Source organism: Sebastes fasciatus, chromosome 14, assembly GCF_043250625.1.
Source record: "Sebastes fasciatus isolate fSebFas1 chromosome 14, fSebFas1.pri, whole genome shotgun sequence".
Classification (NCBI taxonomy): domain Eukaryota; kingdom Metazoa; phylum Chordata; class Actinopteri; order Perciformes; family Sebastidae; genus Sebastes; species Sebastes fasciatus.
Genome location: NC_133808.1, coordinates 4,410,940 through 4,430,816, shown reverse-complemented (window position 1 = coordinate 4,430,816; position 19,877 = coordinate 4,410,940). Strand labels below are relative to the sequence as shown.

Here is a 19,877-nt window from a genome sequence, read left to right as displayed (position 1 = left end):
TAGAGGCACAAACCTCAGATCATACAAGGCTTGGCTTTTCGGTGAAATTTGATGTTCTTTAATGATGATAATGGGCTGATACATGCTATGGGAACAGCTTAAGTCACGACTAGGATATTAAGCCAAAGATATTAATGAAGGTGAAGTCACTGAAATATGGACTTGCTCAACACGCACGCGCACACACACACACACATACGCACATGCACAGAGAACATTGAAGGTGTGTATGAGGAGAGTCGGGGGGCACTGGGTGTTCATGAGAATTATCCTTTGGGAGATGCTACACTGAGTGAGTGTGGGAGACACAGCTACTCTGCCCTTGTGTACACCAATGTGAGCTATTTTGGGTCAGATAAGTCCACTCCCTCGGGTCCGGGGCCGGGGCTGCCCTCCCCTTAGTCCTCTTTCCCAGGGCCGGGCCCTGTGTCTGTGGACGAGAGCTCATGAAAATACGGGAGAGATATGAAATAATCAAAAACCTAGATTGCATAATGTGCACTTATACCATAATATATTAACATTACTTCTTCTTCTTCTCCATACCGCCTGACAACACCTGTGCTCTATGTGTCTATCATAAATAAATTCTGCTTTTTATTTGATTTTTTTTCGTAATTTTTCATCTTCGTAATGTCCTGTTTTAAATGTACATCTATTTTGTAAAAAAAAAAAAAGAGAGAGAGAAGTAAATCAAAGAACTCACAATATGGAAATGCTAATGGAGATTGAGAAACAGTGACAATGTAAGAAGATGTCCCTGTGCTTTTTTTTTTTTTTTAACAAGAATAGAGAGAGCACCGGTGGCCCTTTGGGCATCCTTAATCATCATTGGACCCCAGGGGGTAAACGTTACAGTACCTAGAGCTGTCTCAGCCAGCTACGCTAACCTCAACTTGATCTCGGGCCACTTCTTCTTCTTCACCTGATGCGAAAAACGGCAGTAAGGCGAATTGGATTTCTTATTGCCCCGAACACTTTTCCCGCGTGAAAAGCCCAGGTTGTAGTCCTCACTTACTAAATCTGACGGGATACGGCTGCTCTCCCTCTCTAGTCGTCACTGTGTCTCTCTCTAGACTGCTGCGAAGAGTGGAGGTACCAAAAAGGGGTTAAAAGTGCTGCTCTATGTATATGAACGTCCTCCACTCTTCCCAGGAGCCCACATGGGCAGACCTGACATGCGCCCTATTCCCTATAGCGAGAGGGCGCAGAATTGTCAACAAAAAAAAAATCACTCACTCCTTCTTTTCACGCTCTCGCCACTCCTAGCCACCGTCGGGTCACTTTTTGTTTGAATGACATGTCACTAAAGGAAAAGAAAAAAAACTCTGAACTACACCAGGATATGAAAACCAAACACAACATCAGTTAAATGTTGACAGTACAAAAAAAAAGGGGAGTCTATTTTTCTTCCTTAAGACCTTCAAGTAACACGTGAAAGAAGCAATTTTTCTGAAAAACATATCTGGGAAGGAGGAGAAATCCACACGTAAAAAAACCCAAACAGTTCACATTGACTGGTGAAGACAGTGTGTCTGTGTGTGTGGGTGTGAATGTGTGTATGTGATGGTGAGCATGTGGGTGGCAGGGTGAATGGGTGATCTCCGTGAGTCAGTCAGGAAAGTCCCAGAGAGGAATCGCTGTGAGAATCTCCCTCCGACTGCCTAAATCCACAGAGTCTCTCTGGCTAGTGAGCATCAACGGGAGGGCAGCCATTTTTGTGAGTTCACGGTCAGCCCGTAGTATTCTCCCTTACATCTCCTCCTCACTCGCTTTTTTGTCTCTTTCCCTCTCTTTTTCCAAGCAGTAGTCTCTCTTTAAGGTGAAGCCAAAAAAATTCCTTCCCCTCCTCTCATGCCAGTAAACCTTCACGTCCATACATCCGTCCATCCGTCCATCCGTCCCATCCCAGAAAAAGAAAAAACAACGCTGTGCGTCTAACTTTCTGACACTCAGTTCCCCCAAAAATGCTGGCTGCAGTGCACAAAAGCAAACAGGGAGCAGCACTTGGGAGAAAGAAGAGATCGTCCTCTCTATTTCCCAAGAGCCCCAGAGAGCAGCAGCAGCGGCAGCAGCCTTCTCTCCCGTCCGCACCGACTGGGACCAAACCAGAGCGACAAAGGTATCAGCAAAACTTTGATAAAGAAAAAAAGTAGTGACAAAAACATCAGAGACGAGGAGGAGGAGTCGACAGAGAGAGACAGAGAGAGAAAGAGCGAGAGTGATTTGCGGGCGTGCCGGCGGCGCCAGCCGAAACTAAAAAACCCGCTCTGCCCGGTATTGTTCCAGTTCGTCTCTTGCTTTCAAAAGTTCCCCCCTCAGACTTTGTAGTAGATGTTGGCCGGGCTCTGAGGCGGCATCTCCTGAACTATGTAGACCGGGTGGCCGTAGTCGCCGCTGACCTTCTCGTAGTGCGGGCAGAAGACGCTGTCAGCAGTCCTGAGCGGGATGATGATGTCGCTGGGCTCCGAGCCGTTATTGTTCCCGCCGCCTCCGCTCCGTTTGGGCGTGGCCAGGGTGCTCAGAGACAGCGTGGTCGCGTGCTGCGGCGAGTGCTTGCGGTGCCGCCGCCGGTACTTGAGCAGCAGCAGGACCAGCATGATGATGATGATGATGAAAATGACGCTGCCCGAAGCGATGCCGACGAAGATGGCCACCTCGGAGCCGATGACGCTGGAGGACTTGCCGCCGTTGTCGTTGTCGTTGCTTTCTCTGGGCGCTACACCTGGAGACAGAGGGGAGAGGAAGGGATGATACAATGAGTAAATGAGCCGTGTGTTCGCAGGCTTGTTTCTCACATACAAGTTCTATTGTCTAAACTTATGCTCTGAACAAACTAGTTTGTACGACATCTGAAGGTAGTGGGGTTTATATCTGTTTTAAAAGCCTGCCATTACACAGAGAGACCAAAAATGAAGAAAGCCATTGTGTCAAGAATAAGAAAGAGAACCTCTGGCCAGTTGCTGTGTGAAGTGAGTGTGATTTTGGGATTATCAGTTTTGGAAAGTTATTCTAATGCACAATTGTGACAGCTGGGGGGAGGGGAGGGGTGTTGAAGGGGGACTCAGATGCTGCTCGAGCATCCAAAAAAAACACTTCAGTTGAAGCTCACTGACGCCTTTTAAAGGAAAGAAAGGGAAGCGGTGTTTTTCGACAGTCTTTTCCTGCCTTTCCCTTTTCATTCTTCACAATCTTTTCATCGTGTCACGGTAAAAGGTGCAGGGAGCAGGGCCAGCAGCACAGTGGCTGACAGTGACTCCTGCCTATAGAGAGCTTTTGTATAAAAGGTCACATTCGATCGGTGGCTATTCAAATTCAGCCGGTGAAGACTGCGACCTTGAAACTAGGGCAAGCGCAAGCCTGATAGGAGATACAATGGCTGCGGTAGATACAGGCGAATGGCACTTAGATAAATTGCATTTTGAAAGACATAAAATAAAGTAACTTCATTTTCTAACTAACAGCCCCCGGAGGGAAGAAAATAAAGAAAGAAATATTTGATGCCATCATGAGGCATCAATTATGAAAGCCAAGGCTGGGCTCTGACTCCCAGCGATGGACATCCTGGTTCACATCCAACACCTCTAGGGCGGCTGTGTTCTGTCCCCCCCCCCTCCGGGACAGGAGCGGCCAGGACTACTGCGTCTCCCTGTCGGGCCGCTGCTCTGCTGAGGGCCTCAAAGTGCCTTTGCCGTGGTAGGGGGGAGTGGATACAGGATGGCAGGCAGCCCAAAGCAAGGACCCTTCCGTTGTTTTACAAGGGGATTATGCTGCCTCAGACGCTCTGCCCATAGCACTCTGACGCCCATATGCTGCTGATAGCTGCCGGGATGGACGGATGAGACATAAAAAAAAAAAAAACGGTAGAATGGAGAGAGCAAGATGCTGATGTCGGCAGAGAACGCTGCCAGCATGGATTTAACTGGCCGATCTGCATGTGCAACGTCAGAAACATAAAGAGTCAGGTGAAGTTGGCCCTCAATGAGCCAGGACACGTTGTTAGTTGGGATGGGGTGGGGTTGGGGGGGTTCGGGGACTGGAGGACTGTTAATATAGGTCAGCTTGTTTTTGTTCTTGGGCCCTTCCTGTTTCTTTTTTCTCAACACCGCTCGCTGCGGAAATTGCCGGTCTGATTTTCTTGGGAGATTTTTAACTGCAATATAATAGCTAGAGATAAGAGCAGGTCCGCACGTAGCCGTCTGAGTTGTGGTTCGGCGCAGAAACAAGTGCGTGTCTGTACTAAGAAGAGGTCGTTAAAAAGATGGCAGACAGCGATCAGATCATTTTCCTGAAAATGTCACTTGAAGCGGCGGGTTAAGGCTGGAATGGGGCCAACGTGGAGATACCTTCTAAGTCCTTGAGAGGCCGGAGATGCCTATCGGTTTTATGGGCAACATTCAATTACTGGCTGATGAATCGCTGACCTTTCTTTCCTTCACTTTCACACGCACAACTCAGGGACTCTTGCAAACACACACACACACACACACACACACACACACACACACACACGCATACTTAGCGCTATCTGCTCTTAGCTGGCCGAACAATCGCCCGCCCCAAATGCCAAGTTGTTTCGATAAATCCTCGACGCAATTACCAATTTCCCGGGATTTTAAGCTGTGAGTGGGTGATCTCACCTGGTTTCTCCAGCACGTCGTTGGGGTTGTAGGTCTCCTTGCCATCGGAGTGCTTGGGGGGGTAGGGTACTCTGGTGGGGTTGTCTTTGGGTGAAATAGGATCAGAGGGATCTGAAAAAATGAAGATGAATGAGCATTAATGGGGGATTCTTTGTTGGGGAGTCTGTGTTGTTGATGCTCATGGTAAGGGGATGGGTTCAGATTTTGGGGGAATTTCCATTCCTGTTGTCGTGTGTAGGTTAACTGGTGGTGTTTCGTCTCAACAACAAACCTACATGCGACTACCGGGGAAACACAGAGAGGCATTTTCATACAAAAAAACCAAACCAAAATACCAAAATCTGAACCTCTACATGCTTCAAGAGTGAAGCAGCCACATTATCTTCAGCTAGATCCACATAAAAGCATCTTCACGACCCAGAAATGGCTGTAATCAACCATAAGGAGCGGCTAATGGTTGTTTTTGGTTCTGTAGCGGGTCCATTTGGTTCTGAATGCTGCCAACATGTCTGTCAGTGTATGTGTGGTGGTTCTAATGCTGAGCAGACTCCGACGCAGTCACGCTAAGTCATTCACCGAGCATCTGCTGTTAGAATCACTAGTATTAGTATATACACACCATACCAAAATAGTACATTTCATTTAATAAAGCCACTGACTTGTAAGCAACTCTTTGCTTCGCTGATTTTCAGTACTATTAAGCGGCACGAGCAATTTCCAGGTCTGTTCGGCACCTGTTCTTTTCTACCTCCCGAGTGTGGCGGCTTCAATTAATTCCCTGACCTCAGATTCTCAATAACAACAGGAGCCGGTGTCGACGAGAGAGGGCCGACCCCCAGAAAATGACCACTCTGGGCGGCCGCCGGGGCAGCTGATTTATGAATAATTATCGCTGTAATCAAGAATAGGTTGACTGTGCATGTGTGCTCTGGATGCAGTGTGCAGAATGCCCACTCAGTGTGGACAGTGTGTGTGTGACACATACAGGGTCATGACTCGTGAGAATTATGTTGTTTGTGTGCCTCTAAACTAGATTTGCATGTGTAGAAAGCCTTCTAGTTGAAAGAGTGTATAACAGCAGATGCTTCCAGTGTGCATGCAAGCGTACACAACAGTGTGCGAATGTGTGTGTGTGTATTTTTCAGCGCATTAGGCTTCCGCTAGATTACATCTCCTGCCCCCTCGCAGCCCCCAGGTGTCATGGAGACGATGGAGCTGTATGCTGCACAGCCTCCTGTGACCTTATTAGGACATTTTCAGAGTACGTATGTACTGGCGCTGCATTGTGGGTGCCTGCTCATGCCTGCAGGCACTCACGGCCCGTAATTCAATAATACAATACTCACTTTGTCCCACTTTCATGATTATCTTCATGGACTTGGTCTTGCACACTCCCCCCTCCTGGTTGTCGAGGCCCTCCATGGTGCCGTTAGATGTAGCTACAGCAGGCAGAGGCAGAGAGAGAGAGAGAGAGAGAGAGAGAGAGAGGGACACGGTTAGAATTAGCTGTCACTGAGAGCCTCTGCTACAGAAGGGATGTGTTGAGGAAATTGTGTTTGCCGTATATGCCTTAAGACTATCTCAGAAAAACAGCCAGTTCCCAAAGACAACAGAGGCGCTGAAAGCCTTCCGCCGAGGAAGGATATGAGTCATATCCCCTTTAATAAAATCACAATTCACCTGTTCATCACCTCAGACGCTACCGCTCCGGCGGAATATCTCACATCCCCAAAGTCAATTAACGTGAGTAATTGTGACTGTAATACCTCTAACTGTGCTGATGGGCCTCATGAAGGAGGCAGTTAAGGGAGGTGTGGAGAGGGGAGAGAGACCGAGAGAGGGGAAACAACGACGACTGCCATGACAGCGGCCATCTTGGCAAGCCGCGGGAAAATTCAGCGGCTTATCGTGCATTAGCACTAACGACACTCCAGAGAGAGGTAGCCGGTTATTAAAGAACACACTTTTTGGATTTTAAAAGCCCTCAAATGCTTCAGATCTAAAAGCCAAACTGGCTGCCAGGCTTAAAGAAGAAGGAGAGGCCTGCTGACAACATGAAAAAAGATATTCAGGGGATGTAAACAGGAGGGGATGAGAAAGTACTTAAAAAAATAAGGCACTTTTCCAGGAGAGGCAGTGAAATTAAGGGAACAGAGGGAGGTGATAAATACCTCAATGGCCCTTAGATGAAAAGAGCTTAAAGGATCTAAAAAAAACATTTAAACACAGGAGAAAACAGAAGTGCACCGCTAAACACTGTGTTTAAGGGACAGCAGCAGATGTTGGGAGAGGAATCTGGAGGGGCGGTGCAAGACGTCCCACTTGTGACAGGAGGAACAAAACGGGCCCTGTAAGCAGATGCTGCGAGGCCTTTTTCAAAGTGGGAAAACTGCACTTCGGATAAAAAGAAAGCTCTACTTGTGTCAAACTTGTGTCAAACTTGTACAGATGTGTGGCCCACACACACACACAAACACACAGACTAAATGCAAAGGCTGCCTCGCTGACGCTCAGTCAGCTGGACGCCCATTAAGCTGCCATTCCGCCTCTCTGCTTTTATCTGCGCTGCCCCCGGAGGCTGCTGGCGGGAACTGCAGCTAGATGATGAGAGGGGCAGGGAACGGGCAAGAAGGGAGGGTGGGGGGTAGTAGGGCTTGTGGTCTATCAGGTCAGTAACACAGAGGCTAACGAGCTGCCAGGGCTTAGCAGCTTGGCTTCCCGCCAGCGCGCGGTGGCCCGCATTCACTATGCCGAGACCCCCTCCCCTCCGCTTCCTCTCCAGCCTCTCCTCCTCTTTCCCCTCCCTTGAACAACACCCCATCATCCCCAGTTTCCTCCTCTCTGGGGCGGCCACCCTGCAAGCCGCTACCTTCTTCCCCTTAAACCCCTTTTACCCACTGAACCCACCCGGCGACCCTCTCCCCGACGCCACCTCAACGTGTCCCCAGTTCCTGCTGCTGCTGCACTCGAAGCTGTTCCATCAACTGCAAGGGGAATTGAAAGGCAGGTGCTGAGATCCCAATTGAAATAGCTTTTGAAAAATGAAGCTCTGCATAGTCTGCCGCTTTCTCTCTCCTCCTCCCAGTCGTCCCTTTTCTTTTTTTCTCTCTTCCTTTTCCACCCTCCCAGCTACCAATCATTTTGATCCGAATCCCCTTGCTTCAATAAGACGGTGATGGGAGCGGACACAAAGAGCATGTTAACAAGGACTCGCTCCCTCCCTCCCTCCCTCCATCTCGCCTCCTCTCTCTCCCCCTGTCTCCTTCTCTAGCTGACCTATGGCTTTCCGGTGGAGACCGAAAAGCACATTACAGACAAAGCTCCTTAAAGGCTTGTGCTCCTGTGCCCGTGTGTGTGTGCGTGCGCGTGTGTGTTCATTTCATAAACCTGTTAGCATAACACACATGAATTTTTACAATCCTGCAGCAGGATGCCATTAACCACTGTTTACTTTGTAGTGATTGGCATGATGCGGTGTGTTTGTGCAGAGTTCACACACAGAAGGTGTATTTAGGTCTGCCACTTGTATCTACGTTCTCTCCTCCCTTCTCCCCGTCTTCTTTCCCTTTGCCCCATTAGCACATCAACATTCATCTACGCTGAAGCTAAAAAAAAACAACACAGAATCTCCTCGTCAAGCCTCCGAAAACAGATCTTTTTTTAACTTGGCCGCAACATTTCCTTGACATTTAAAAAGAAGACAGAAAAAAAAACCTCCTTCAATCTGGAGTCATTTTAAACTTTAAATTCTTCTTCCCCTTTAAATGCGGAGTAAAACACACACTCACTATGCCAAAGCTGCAGTCCCCGGCAAGCCTGACTTGGATTTAAACAGAATGTGATTGTTGAATCGGCTAAGGCTGGCTGAATGACTTGGCCCTCCTCGGCCCAGCCAGACGAGGCCAGGCTGGACCGGCTGACAGACTAGCTGGCTAGAGTTAACCAGCTAATCCGTAATGCTGGGCCCGGGGGAACACGGTGGCGGAAGAGGGGATGGGGGGGGTGGGATAGACCTGGTTCATACAAGACCCTCACAAATGGATTTAGTCAGCAACTACCTGGCATTACAGCAAACCAGATAAGACTCACGGGCAGGGAAGGGGGGGAAAGAGAGAGAGAGAGAGGCGGGGGAGTACAAGAAGGAAAAAGGAGAAAAACTAGTGAGAAAGATTAACCCACTACTTCAGCTTGTGCGTGACCTTCTGCAGACAAACAACGAGAGAGAAACAAGAAGGAAAAAGGGGAAACGCTACATCTGATTTTCCTTCACCGTTCACTCCGTCTCGACTGTGAATTACAGAGTCTATTTTCTCACTGCTGTCGAACTGGCGATGTGGTTAAGATGGGGTTTTGGGCTGAAGAAGACTGGTCCCATACACACACATATTCACACCGTCACATACACACACACACACACAAATGCAAAAACAGGCTCCGCAACAGGGGAAAAAGGCCATCAGGAAAAATCACTCACCGGCTGTGACAAACTACCGCTTGAGACCAAAGTGACAGCTTGAGTGGGTCTGTAAAAAATGTTCCAGCACGCGCACGCACATACACACACACGCCTTCAACTGCACACAAGTGGCATGTAGTCTCAAACAAATAGTAGAAGTGTGTGAAAGAAGAAGTGTCCTCACTTTGAGTGTCTGCCTGTGTGTCTGTCTGTTAGAGAGCCACCTGTAAAATTAGCGCTAGCATGCGACGCAACACTCCAACCACAATCCCACCCCCGCGTCGTAAACACATCACGAGTCACCCTACCCCCCCACCCTCCTTAACTTAATCTACCCTCCTTAACTTAATTTTCTCCTGTTTATCAAATCAAGAGAGTGAAAATCACCCAGTGTTTAACGAGACAGTCAATTGTGAGCTGCAATCCAGATAAAGACTGATAAAGCTCCGTTTCCTTCTTTCTCCTGATGTAAACTAGCAAACAGCAAGAAAAAACTCCAACTACAGATGACTGGGCTAGCATTTAGAGCTAGTTTCAGAGCAGCATGTGGTAGTTTAGCTAACGTAACAGTCAAAGAGCTAGTTTCACAGTAGCCTAACATATGGTAGGCTAGTTTAGCTAACAGTCCAAGAGTGGTGTTAGTGGTTGATAACATTTTTGTAATTTTGATTAGCTGTAAGCATATGTTCATTTAATATAAAGAGAGACAACTTAATGTAATTTTTTATGCCATTTTTAAGATTTAAGATTTTTAGAAATAGTCCTACTCTGAGTTAAAATAAGGAACTATCTGTAGTCCAGTATCAAACCTCGTAAAGCTGAAAAAACTACACGTTGAAAGCTGCTTCGCTAACATTGTTCAATTCTGTGGGTATAATTACTACACAATGCACTGCTGCAAAAAGACAATGCTTGGCCACTCATAATGGAACAGGGCAAAGGCATGGCAACAAGAGACTGAAGAGGCATCTCAGAGAGACAGATAGGAAGGGAGAGAGAGTGTATTGCACGCAGCAAGAGAATTAAAGAATGAACGGATGGACAGAGCGAGGATGTAGAGGAGAAAAAGAGATACAAAGGCGGCGATGATCTAAATGCCGAGCGTAAATTGCCATCCGCCCGGTTGCCGTGGAGCGTGAAGCCATCATCACAGTGCCGGGGTTACGGGCTGGTTAATGCCCGTCACCACCGTGCGCCCTAATCACCCGTGACAGGGGGCGCCTCTGCGTTTAGGGACCCCGGTGACCCCTCAGAAACAGGCCAGGGCAAAGCTGGGTCACCCCAAATACCCAAAGCTGTCTAATAACCACCACTACCAATCACCACCGTGCTCTCTGAAAACACAAACATCTTAAATCCATTATTTAAATCCATTTAACTTTAAGTTAACGCTCAATTATTAGAGCAGCGATAAGTGGTTTTAATTACAATTTGGAGTGCAAAAAGCACACTTCAACTGAGAGTTGTGGCTAAAAATCCACATTTTTAGCCACGCAGACACATAGCAGCATTGACTGAATAAACCTGTCTGCCATTATCATAATGTGATAATAATGTCACCACCAATCTAATCCCATGAACCTGGATGTATTGGGGTGAATAAAGAACTGATAGTTTCAATCAGACAAATCAGACAAGAACCTGAAAGCGCATTTTAAATTCACATCAAATTTAATGAGAGGAATGTTAGATTCATGTTAGACTCAGACGACAGTCAGAGTAGCGGGGAGGTGACGGGACTATTTTCTGTTGTGACTGAGGCAAAGGGTGATTAAAGTCTTGATGAAATTTCCCTGTGCATGTCTGCTCTGACTGTAAATTCAGCCTTGTCCTTCTTCTGCCCTCTTTAGCTCATCATCCCTCTCGCTCTGTCTCTTCTTATGCCCCTATTCCCATTGGCTCTATTTCTCTCCTCTCTCTCTCTCTATGTTCCCTCCTTCTCTCACTCTCTCGTTAGCTCTCTTTCGCTTTCGTCATTCTTTCAGCCCCCCTTTCTCTCCTCATTCATCTCTCTCTCTCTCCTCCCCTCTCTCTCTCTCCCCTCTTTAGCTCATGAAATCATCCAGCTCACTACGTTCTCGGCTGCAGGCCATGCTGCCGCAAACGATCACATCAAACTCATCTGCTCCCAACTGGAGCAGCATTGTGCGCTGCCACTTTAAAAAAAAAAAAAAGGCACACGGAAGTACACACATACACATGTGCATGCACATAAAAACACAAACATGCCCACATGTGGGCGATGAGACAGAAAATCTGCAGATATGCAGCAGCCCCTTCTACGCACGCGAGCAGTTTGCAAATTCACAGACACACACGAACGAGACCGTGTAACACACACTAACACACAGACTTACACACACAGATCCTTTTTATTATTTCATTGCTGCCTGTCTTAGCTGCAGGATAGTACAGGATGAGACAGTCAAATGCTGATGCCTGATGTCATAGTGGGGTGGGAAGGGAGGGAGGGGGGGGTGCAAGCATTCCCATCTAATCTAGGTCTAGCCTTGGCACAATACTCAACACAAGGCAGCGCTAATCCAATTGGTTGAGACTCAGATCCGTAGCATTGATGTGGGGGCCTTGGCAATTGTGAGAAGAAATGGAGGATTAAACGCCGGTTAATTAATTACGTATCGAGTGCTCACTCCAAAAGACTAATGAAATCCTCGCGGTGAACTTTTCTGAGGCGGTGTCACACTCCGACGGATCTTGGACGGCGCCGCTGAGGGGAAGGCGGGGTCGGACACACACACACGCTCGCGCAGGCACAAATGAGATGGAGATGCTCTCACGTAGAGCTTACGAAGGGCAAATCAAGCCCTGAGTGCATCTAGCAGTTCCCACCGCTTCTTCCACCCGACACACACAGACACACGCAGTTCTGCCCACAGGCAAAAGATTCACACATCGGCTCACTCCGACACGGCAAGGTAAAAAACAACCATGAGTCTGATTCCACCTACGCACACCTCTGCGCATTTCTCTCATTCTGTCTCTCTCGTTGTGTGTGTGTGTGTGTGTGTGTTTGTTTGTGCTTTACTCCTGGTGTTTACCCATGCAAAGCTGGAGCTTCTCCAAGCGGCCGATTCAACAACAAAAAAAGGAACAGTACACACAACGTAGCGCCGCAATGCAACTGCAGTGGGCTGTTGAAGCTGCAGAACTGCGAGGCCAGAGCTAGCCAAGAAGAGGCAATTAACAGCGAAAACGTGACACACTCCAATGGAGAAACAGCTCCCTCTCTCCCCTCTTTAGGCTACACATTAGCATTTTGGGTAGCTGTGAAGGGAGGCGGGATGGCGGCGGTAGGAAGAAGTGGGGTGGTGGGGGGAGTGGAGATGTCGGTGGAAAAGGGAATTTGCAAGAACTGCAAAATTGGATTTTTCCAACCCGTCTTTTTATAAAGTTCCGAATTGAACTTTCCCATCGCTCTTTCTGTTCCAACTTGTCGACTCGGCAGGCTGATGAAGAGGAGGGTTTTTTAACGCGAGGCGATGGGGAAATTGAATATTCTCATCTGCTCAGGCTGTGATGGAGAGCCACGCACAGAAGTAAGTATTCTAGATATAAAGATCGAGTGAAGAGGACTGATGTCGCTGTTGTTTGTCGTCACATGGGTGATGTACCGGTACAGCTGTGTGTGCACAGAGAAGCTGCCTCAAGCTGCAGCTCCAGCCTCCTGAGGGAGAACATGTGTGTGTATGCGTGCATTACCAGCATGTACAACGTGTCACAGGAATGTAACTATCCGCCCGTCTCTCCAAACCCCATGTACCTCGACATGTAACCTGATGGTCTATGCTGCACGTTCTTATCTGTATTCTGCATCAAACTGAACTCAACCACGTCTTCTCTGATTCTGATCCACCACGGTGTGATCCCGTTCAGCGGGCAGGAGCGCAGGCAGAGCACCGGGAGAACCAGGGTAAGTAAACATTAGCATCGGCTCATCAATAATTAACTGCAGCGTTTGGGTGGAGGGAGGCGAGGGGAGGCGAGGGGGGGGGAGGTTCGCGTCTGCGCTTCTTCAGTCAGAAGCCTTTGTAGTCTTTGAGTACACACACACAAGCCACATCTAATAGTTTGTTCGGCTTCTCTGTGTGTGTGTGTGTGTGTGGATGCTCGTGCATGCTTGCACAGGTGTATTTATGTGTGCAGCCCCCCCACCAGTCAGGTAGCCCCATGAAGTGTCATTTTGCCCACGAGCCATTGTCAAGCAATTAAGCCGCTAACAACACGTCTCACCTGCAAGACCACAAAAGTAGCAGTTAGACTCGAGCACAGCGAGACGTGCCCCGCCACGCAAATATCCTGCAGCTATGACACATTAGCGACAGAGCAGCCACTGTTGCCTGTTTGGTTTTAAACTACCTTAAGTAGAAGCGATTGAGCATAATGTCTCGGTGAACCTGTTTTTCTGAAACAGCTGTTTGACAGATCTCTCCGCAGGACCTCTGGGTACTGTGGAGCTCAGAGAGGAACACTGAAATTTGCAGGACTCGGCTACCGCAGGCAGTTTAAAGTGGGATTCATATATACGGCACGGTACAATTAGTTGTATTGACCTGCAAAAATTCAACTTCTTTCTCCCTCAATAGGACAAGAAGCCGTATTTCCTGCTCATCGTTCCTCCTCTCTCTTCGACTCTCCTTTCTTCCCCCTTCCCCTTCCTTCTACTCAGTCAGAAATATGGCCTTCCCCTACTGTGACAGCTCACAGATGGCGGTGGCAGAGCCTCACAGATGGTCCTATCTGCGGCGCACCCCCCCATCAGCACCACGCAGATGGTTCAGTCCACCTCCCATGTTTCAAACCAGGGGGCCGTCGCTAAACCCCATCAGAACTTCCTCCCAGGATGGCGTTAGCGCATTACGGGCGGTCAGCAAAAAGCGGAGTGGCCACACCTGTACCATGAGACTGGAGGGGAGGGGGGGGTTCTGTAGTAGATACGAGCTGCCAACCAAAGGTGTCACAGCTAAAGGACCTGTAAGGGTTCAGGAGGCTTGTTCAGAGTGTGGCGTGTAAAGGCGTACGTCAGAAAGGAGTGGGATGAGGGGGCTTCAGATGCTGTTTAAGGATACTGAGGTCATTAAACATAACAACTACTCATCGCTGAGATTTACACACAACTTTGAATGGTCGGGCTTCAAGATTCCCATCTTTTCATTTGAAACTTGCTAGAGGCTTGATTTATACAAGAAGCTAATCCCATGGGGAGAAACACTACAGACTCCTTTGAATGGACTTTTAGCACGACTTCAAATGGATCTCAATGTTTACTTATGTGCTCATTATAAAAGGATAGTACTCATCCTGTGGATAGCCTCAATCTGTGACATATATTTGTGATATATATTTCCTATATATCTCAGAATGTCCATCAACAGCAGCTAAGGAAGGTGTATGAACTGGCATTCACAGCAACAGTGAATGCAATATTGCAAAGTACGAGCAACTGACTGATCTGTCTTGAAAGGATGATAGCCCAAATTAATGTCAGCATGGTAATCCACCACCTCTGTTTGACCAGTTATTGGCTAGAATGAGTGGAATGCACAACCACACAACAAACTGGACCCATAAATACAAGGTATGTCACCAACAGCTGGTTCTCCAACCTTGCCCAACTGTTTGAAGGTCCCATATTGTAAAAAGTGAGATGTTCATGTCTTTTATATTATAAAGCAGGTTTAAGTGCTATATAAATACTGTGAAAGTATCAAAATCCTCAATCCATGGAGAAATACACACAGCCCGTATTCAGAACTTGTGGATTTGAAACAAGCCGTTAGGATTTCTGTCCATTTGTGATGTCACAAATCTACAATATTTAGACCATTTCACAGATTTAAACGTAAACATACTAACTGTGTCCCAGTTTATTTCCTGTTGCAGCGTATGTGAATGACATCAGCTGACAGGATGTAAACATGGACTCAAGCTCTTTCCTAGCAACACAATTCCGTTGCCATTCGGCTGAAATGCACTAAAACGGAGCGTTTCAGACAGAGGGTGAATACAGGTATATTCAGACAGACAGTCTGAGGAAAATAAAGTTTTTTTTAACATTAAAGCATGTAAACATGTTCTAGTAGAAAATACAAAATACAAGTATGAACCTGAAGATGAGCATGACATGTCCCCTTTAAGGTTGTTTTTCTGACCCCCCCCCCCCCCCCCCCCCCCTTCAGGAAGCGACATGTACTTACAGATGATGTAGTAGTCTCTCCCCCTGAAGAACTCCAGGCCCCATAGGTTGGGGCTGAACTCCTGAAACTTGAGGGTGAACTTGACGTCCTGGTCGGGCTTCACGCAGTTGAGCAGCGGCGTGTCGGCCTTGGTGATGGTGCAGCTCTCCAGCTGCTCCCTAGGCACCATGTATACCTTGTAATACTCCACGGTATCGCTCGCCCCGTCCACGCGGGGGCACACAATGTCCAACTTATCCCCGATCTGGGGGTACAATACCACGCCTTGGCCTGGCACGAATCTGAAAGGAGACGGAGGGAGGCGGGGGGAAACAAGAGACAGAGGACATTAGTTAGCTGCAGAAAAACGGATGATTCATTATGCATTGTGGATTGGAGTGTTTGCCATTGAGCCTCTCCATATCTTTCAAAAAAAAAAAGAAAAGAGAAGTCGGCTTAATTATTGATGAGGTAATTACTGATTGGGCCCATTAATTTTACATGATGAAGGATAATGGAATGTGTGATGGCTGTGTGTGTGTGTGCGTGTGCATGTGGTGCAAAGTGACCCCATATCTGAAGATAAAATCACAGCTTTTTCTTCAGCGATGGAAAGAGAGAATAATGAACCGGATAAATGAGGAGAAGGGCGACGGATGCCAGGGGAAATGGCAGAACAGCGTTGGCATACAAAACAGAAAATTAAAAAACAATAAAAAGCCCAGCTTGGTGAGGCAAAAAATCACAACAACAGGAACGTTCACACAGATAGACAAGAGAGAGCCGGAGGGCTTTGTCTGGGAGTGCAGTTGAATTTCCCTAAATTCTTCCCAAAAGTAAAATAATGTTGCCATTTAGTCTCCGAGTACTGAGAGCCCCCGCAGCATTCCTGTGATTGCACGCGTTCTCACACACACACGTTCACAGTTGGAGCTTGAGTCGTGAGGTGAAACCTCGTATTTATCTGCTAAACCAATTTGCCCCACGCTTGAATACAATTTGAAATGTTAACCATGGATGCCCTGGAGGCTTTTTTATGGCAACATTGTGAACACCGGCGCAAGTAAATAGACAGGAATGCATTGCTCACTACTGCAAATGATGGGAACGTCTAGTGGGGCCGTTTAGGTTTAATGTGTTGATCATATGTACTTGTGGTTCTGTGCACGTGTGTCTGGAAAATATTTTAATAATCGAGTAATTGTCATTTTTCAAGCACATTATACCAAACATTACCCACTGTGAGGATTTGTTGCAGCTTTTGTTTTATATGATAATAAACTGATGAATATCTTTCCAGGTTTCAGACAGTCGGTCAGATAAAACAAGTAGGGCTGTCAATCAATTAAAATATTTAATTGCAAATTAATCACACATTTTTTATCTGTTAAAAAATTTACCTTAAAGGGAGATTTGTCAAATATTTAATACTCTTATCAACATGGGAGTGGGCGAATATGCTGCTTTATACAAATGTATGTATATATTTATTATTGGAAATCAGTTAACAACACAAAACAATGACAGATATTGTCCAGAAACCCTCACAGGTACTGCATTTAGCATAAAACAATATGCTCAAATCATAACATGGCAAACTGCAGCCCAACAGGCAACAACAGCTGTCAGTGTGTCAGTGTGCTGACTTGACTATGACTTGCCCCAAACTGCATGTGATTATCATAAAGTGGGCATGTCTGTAAAGGGGAGACTCGTGGGTACCCATAGAACCCATTTTCATCTGGAGGTCAGAGGTCAAGGGACCCCTTTGAAAATGACCATGACAGTTTTTCCTCGCCGACAAGCTAATATAATATGGTTGGTACCGATGGATTCTTTCTAGTTTCCTAGTTCTAGTTTAGTTTTAATTAGCGGCATTAAAACAAAGCCCTAAAAAACAGGACATCTGATGACATCACCTTGGACTTTTGACCATTGTGACATTTTACAAAAAACAAACTGGTTAATCGACAAAAAAATAACCAGCAGATTAATTGATAATAAAAGCATTTGATAGTTGCAGCCCTATTGGGAATGAAACGTTAGATGAATTATTTAAGAATTCATTCAGTCTGACAAACAGCTCAAATTCAATCTCCTTTATATAATTCTATAAATGAGAGAAAGGCGCGATTGAAGAAGCTGGAACCAGCAAATGTTTGACGCTCTTGCTCGAAGATGAGTTATCAAAATGGACTTGTGATAATCGTTTCCTGATCTTTTGTCTTCCCCTCGCTAACCTGCTCCACCCTATACATGTATGTAAAACGTATATATATATACTGTAAATACAGTGTGGGCAGCCCCGGCATCTCCCAAGTGAACTTTGACGTCTTTTCCTGGAAGAAAGAAAGCACATGAGAGCCTAAGATGTTCTCATTACCAAAGCAATGAGAGCTCCAGCAGCAGCACACTCTGAGCTCCAGCGTCTACGCTGCTCTACACCGACTACAAAGACCGCCACCGCAGGGCGGCAGGGGAGCCTTCACACAGGGGACGGGTGGCAAGGCACAGTCGATTCATAATTAACAAAGAGCACTAAATGAAATAGCAAGTGTGTGTGTGTGTGTGTGGGGGGGGATTCAACGCACAATCAGTTTTATATATAAACATACTGGCTGCTGGCTCTCACAGAAAGCCTTTTTCTTCTTCTTCTTCTCTCTATCTCTGTCTCACACACACACACACTCTTTGTCTTTCAAACGTACGGATACAGACACATACATTATTTCTCCTTCCTCCTCCAACAGCATGCATCATCGTCTTCGCTTGCGGCGTGACCTCGTGCGCGAGCAGATACACACGCGCACGAGCCCCGCACGTGCACACGCAGCGGCTAACTAGGCCGAGCGAATATTTTTTCTGCCCCCTGGGGACACACTCAGCGGTGGTACAGTGTGTCCAGTGACGGACGGACACAGGGAGAGAGAGAGAGAGAGAGAGAGAGAGATGGAGAGGACGGGTATGTATGTGTATGCATCGCAGCGCCATCTGGCATCATCTTATCATCTGTGTGTGTGTGTGTGAGGGGGAGAAGTGGAGCACACAGAGAGAGAGAGAGAGGAAAGGTCCTTAGAAAAGCCGTGGTGGGGGGGGGGGCTTCACTTCTAGACTAACACTGTGGAGCTGTAGGTGTGTGCATTAACCCTGTGTGCATGGTTGCAAGCATTCATTCATGCGTGCAAGTGGGCATGTGTGTTTATACAGGGGTGAAAGCATGCATGCATGTACTTATTTTAAACGTCTGTGCATGTGCATGTTAGCGTGTGTGTGTGTAGTGTAGTGTAGCTTGTGGTGGCCATTATTCAGCCAAAGGGGTTAATCTAGAAGTGCTTCAGTACTTCCATAATGACAACACAACAGCACGTCCCTGTATCTGCAGCTCTGCGTTCTCATCACCTGCTCCCATCATGCTCAGCTATAGTCAGGATCCAATGTGGGATTCTGATACCAGTCTGGTTGCTTAAAGCTACTACCAGGAACTGTCATTTTGTGTTGACTTTGGCGGTCCCTGTGGACAAAAGCGGTAGTATTTCAGAGCACCAGAGTCTCTTTAGACGGACCTTGGGGGTCCAGGCCCGTCCAAAAAAGTCACTGTGCCCCCTCAGCTGAATTCTCTCCTGACAAAAAAACTCAAATGAAATAACAGCAAGGCTATAAGTAAAATGAAGTCATACAGTTTAGTAATGGAAGGACTTAACACTGCAATGAAAAATAAAGCACAAAACAGTGATAGTTTTGCATTTAGGAAACAACTAGGACATGTACTTGATGGGCTTGATTACATTGGTTTCTATTGGAGTGTCTTAACTGGCCGCGAGCAACACGGTGCTGCACAGCGCAGCGCAACTTTTTGTCTGAACTTCTGTCGGACACCTTGTTCCTATTTTTTCTGTCGCTCCCACTGAGAGGAACGGCTGATTAGTTTAGATAAAATGAGCCGAGAAAACCGGGTCAGTTGTCCTGGATGTAAATGAAAATATGAACTTGATTACTTTCACTTTTTAGCACAGGCATTGACGCTCGCAGTCATATGCGTAGCGTTCACTAGTGAAACTTTATTATGAGCTACCTGTCAACAAATATAACCTCCACCTCACTAATGGTTCAAATAAAACACGAACACACAGAGACAACTATGAGACCCCGTCACTACGTGGAATAAAACAATGGACTAATGTTACGGTATACAGCAGGCTGAGCAGGGACTACAACTGGTGAGTGAAACATCCACATTTAGTCTTTATTAACTTAAATTGTTGTTATGAAGTAATCAGTCAGACTGTTAGATTAATGTGTTGTTTAACTGCCTGTTTATCTCGGCACCCGTGTGTGTGCACATTTTGACTCTGGCACGAGCAAGACGCAGGGCGTGCCTGAGGAGTTATCTGTAGCCTCCATAACCTCCTCATTTCACTACAAATACCATAATAAGGTGGCAGCTGGCTGGAAAAGATCGATAAATAACAACCTACTTGCTCTTGGCTATATCTTGTGTTATTTCCAGTAAATATCACAATATGTGTTTTCTGTTTAAAAAGTAGGCTACAAACGTAGGAAGATAACAACTAACCCATCTTTAGATCG

General features: G+C 46.7%; 1 protein-coding gene across 1 annotated transcript in view; it reads right to left on the bottom strand.

Annotated features, from left to right (window-relative positions):
- Positions 1-667: 667 nt before the first annotated feature.
- efnb2a (ephrin-B2a) overlaps positions 668-19,877 on the bottom strand; it is a 28,542-nt gene continuing 9,332 nt past the window's right edge. Inside the window, exons 3-6 of the mRNA XM_074658215.1 lie at positions 15,312-15,592; positions 5,987-6,079; positions 4,641-4,751; positions 668-2,725 (exon numbers count right to left, since the gene is read on the bottom strand). Of these exons, the coding sequence (XP_074514316.1) occupies positions 2,319-2,725; positions 4,641-4,751; positions 5,987-6,079; positions 15,312-15,592 (892 nt within the window). The 3' untranslated portion in view covers positions 668-2,318. The remainder of the gene's footprint in view (positions 2,726-4,640; positions 4,752-5,986; positions 6,080-15,311; positions 15,593-19,877) is intronic.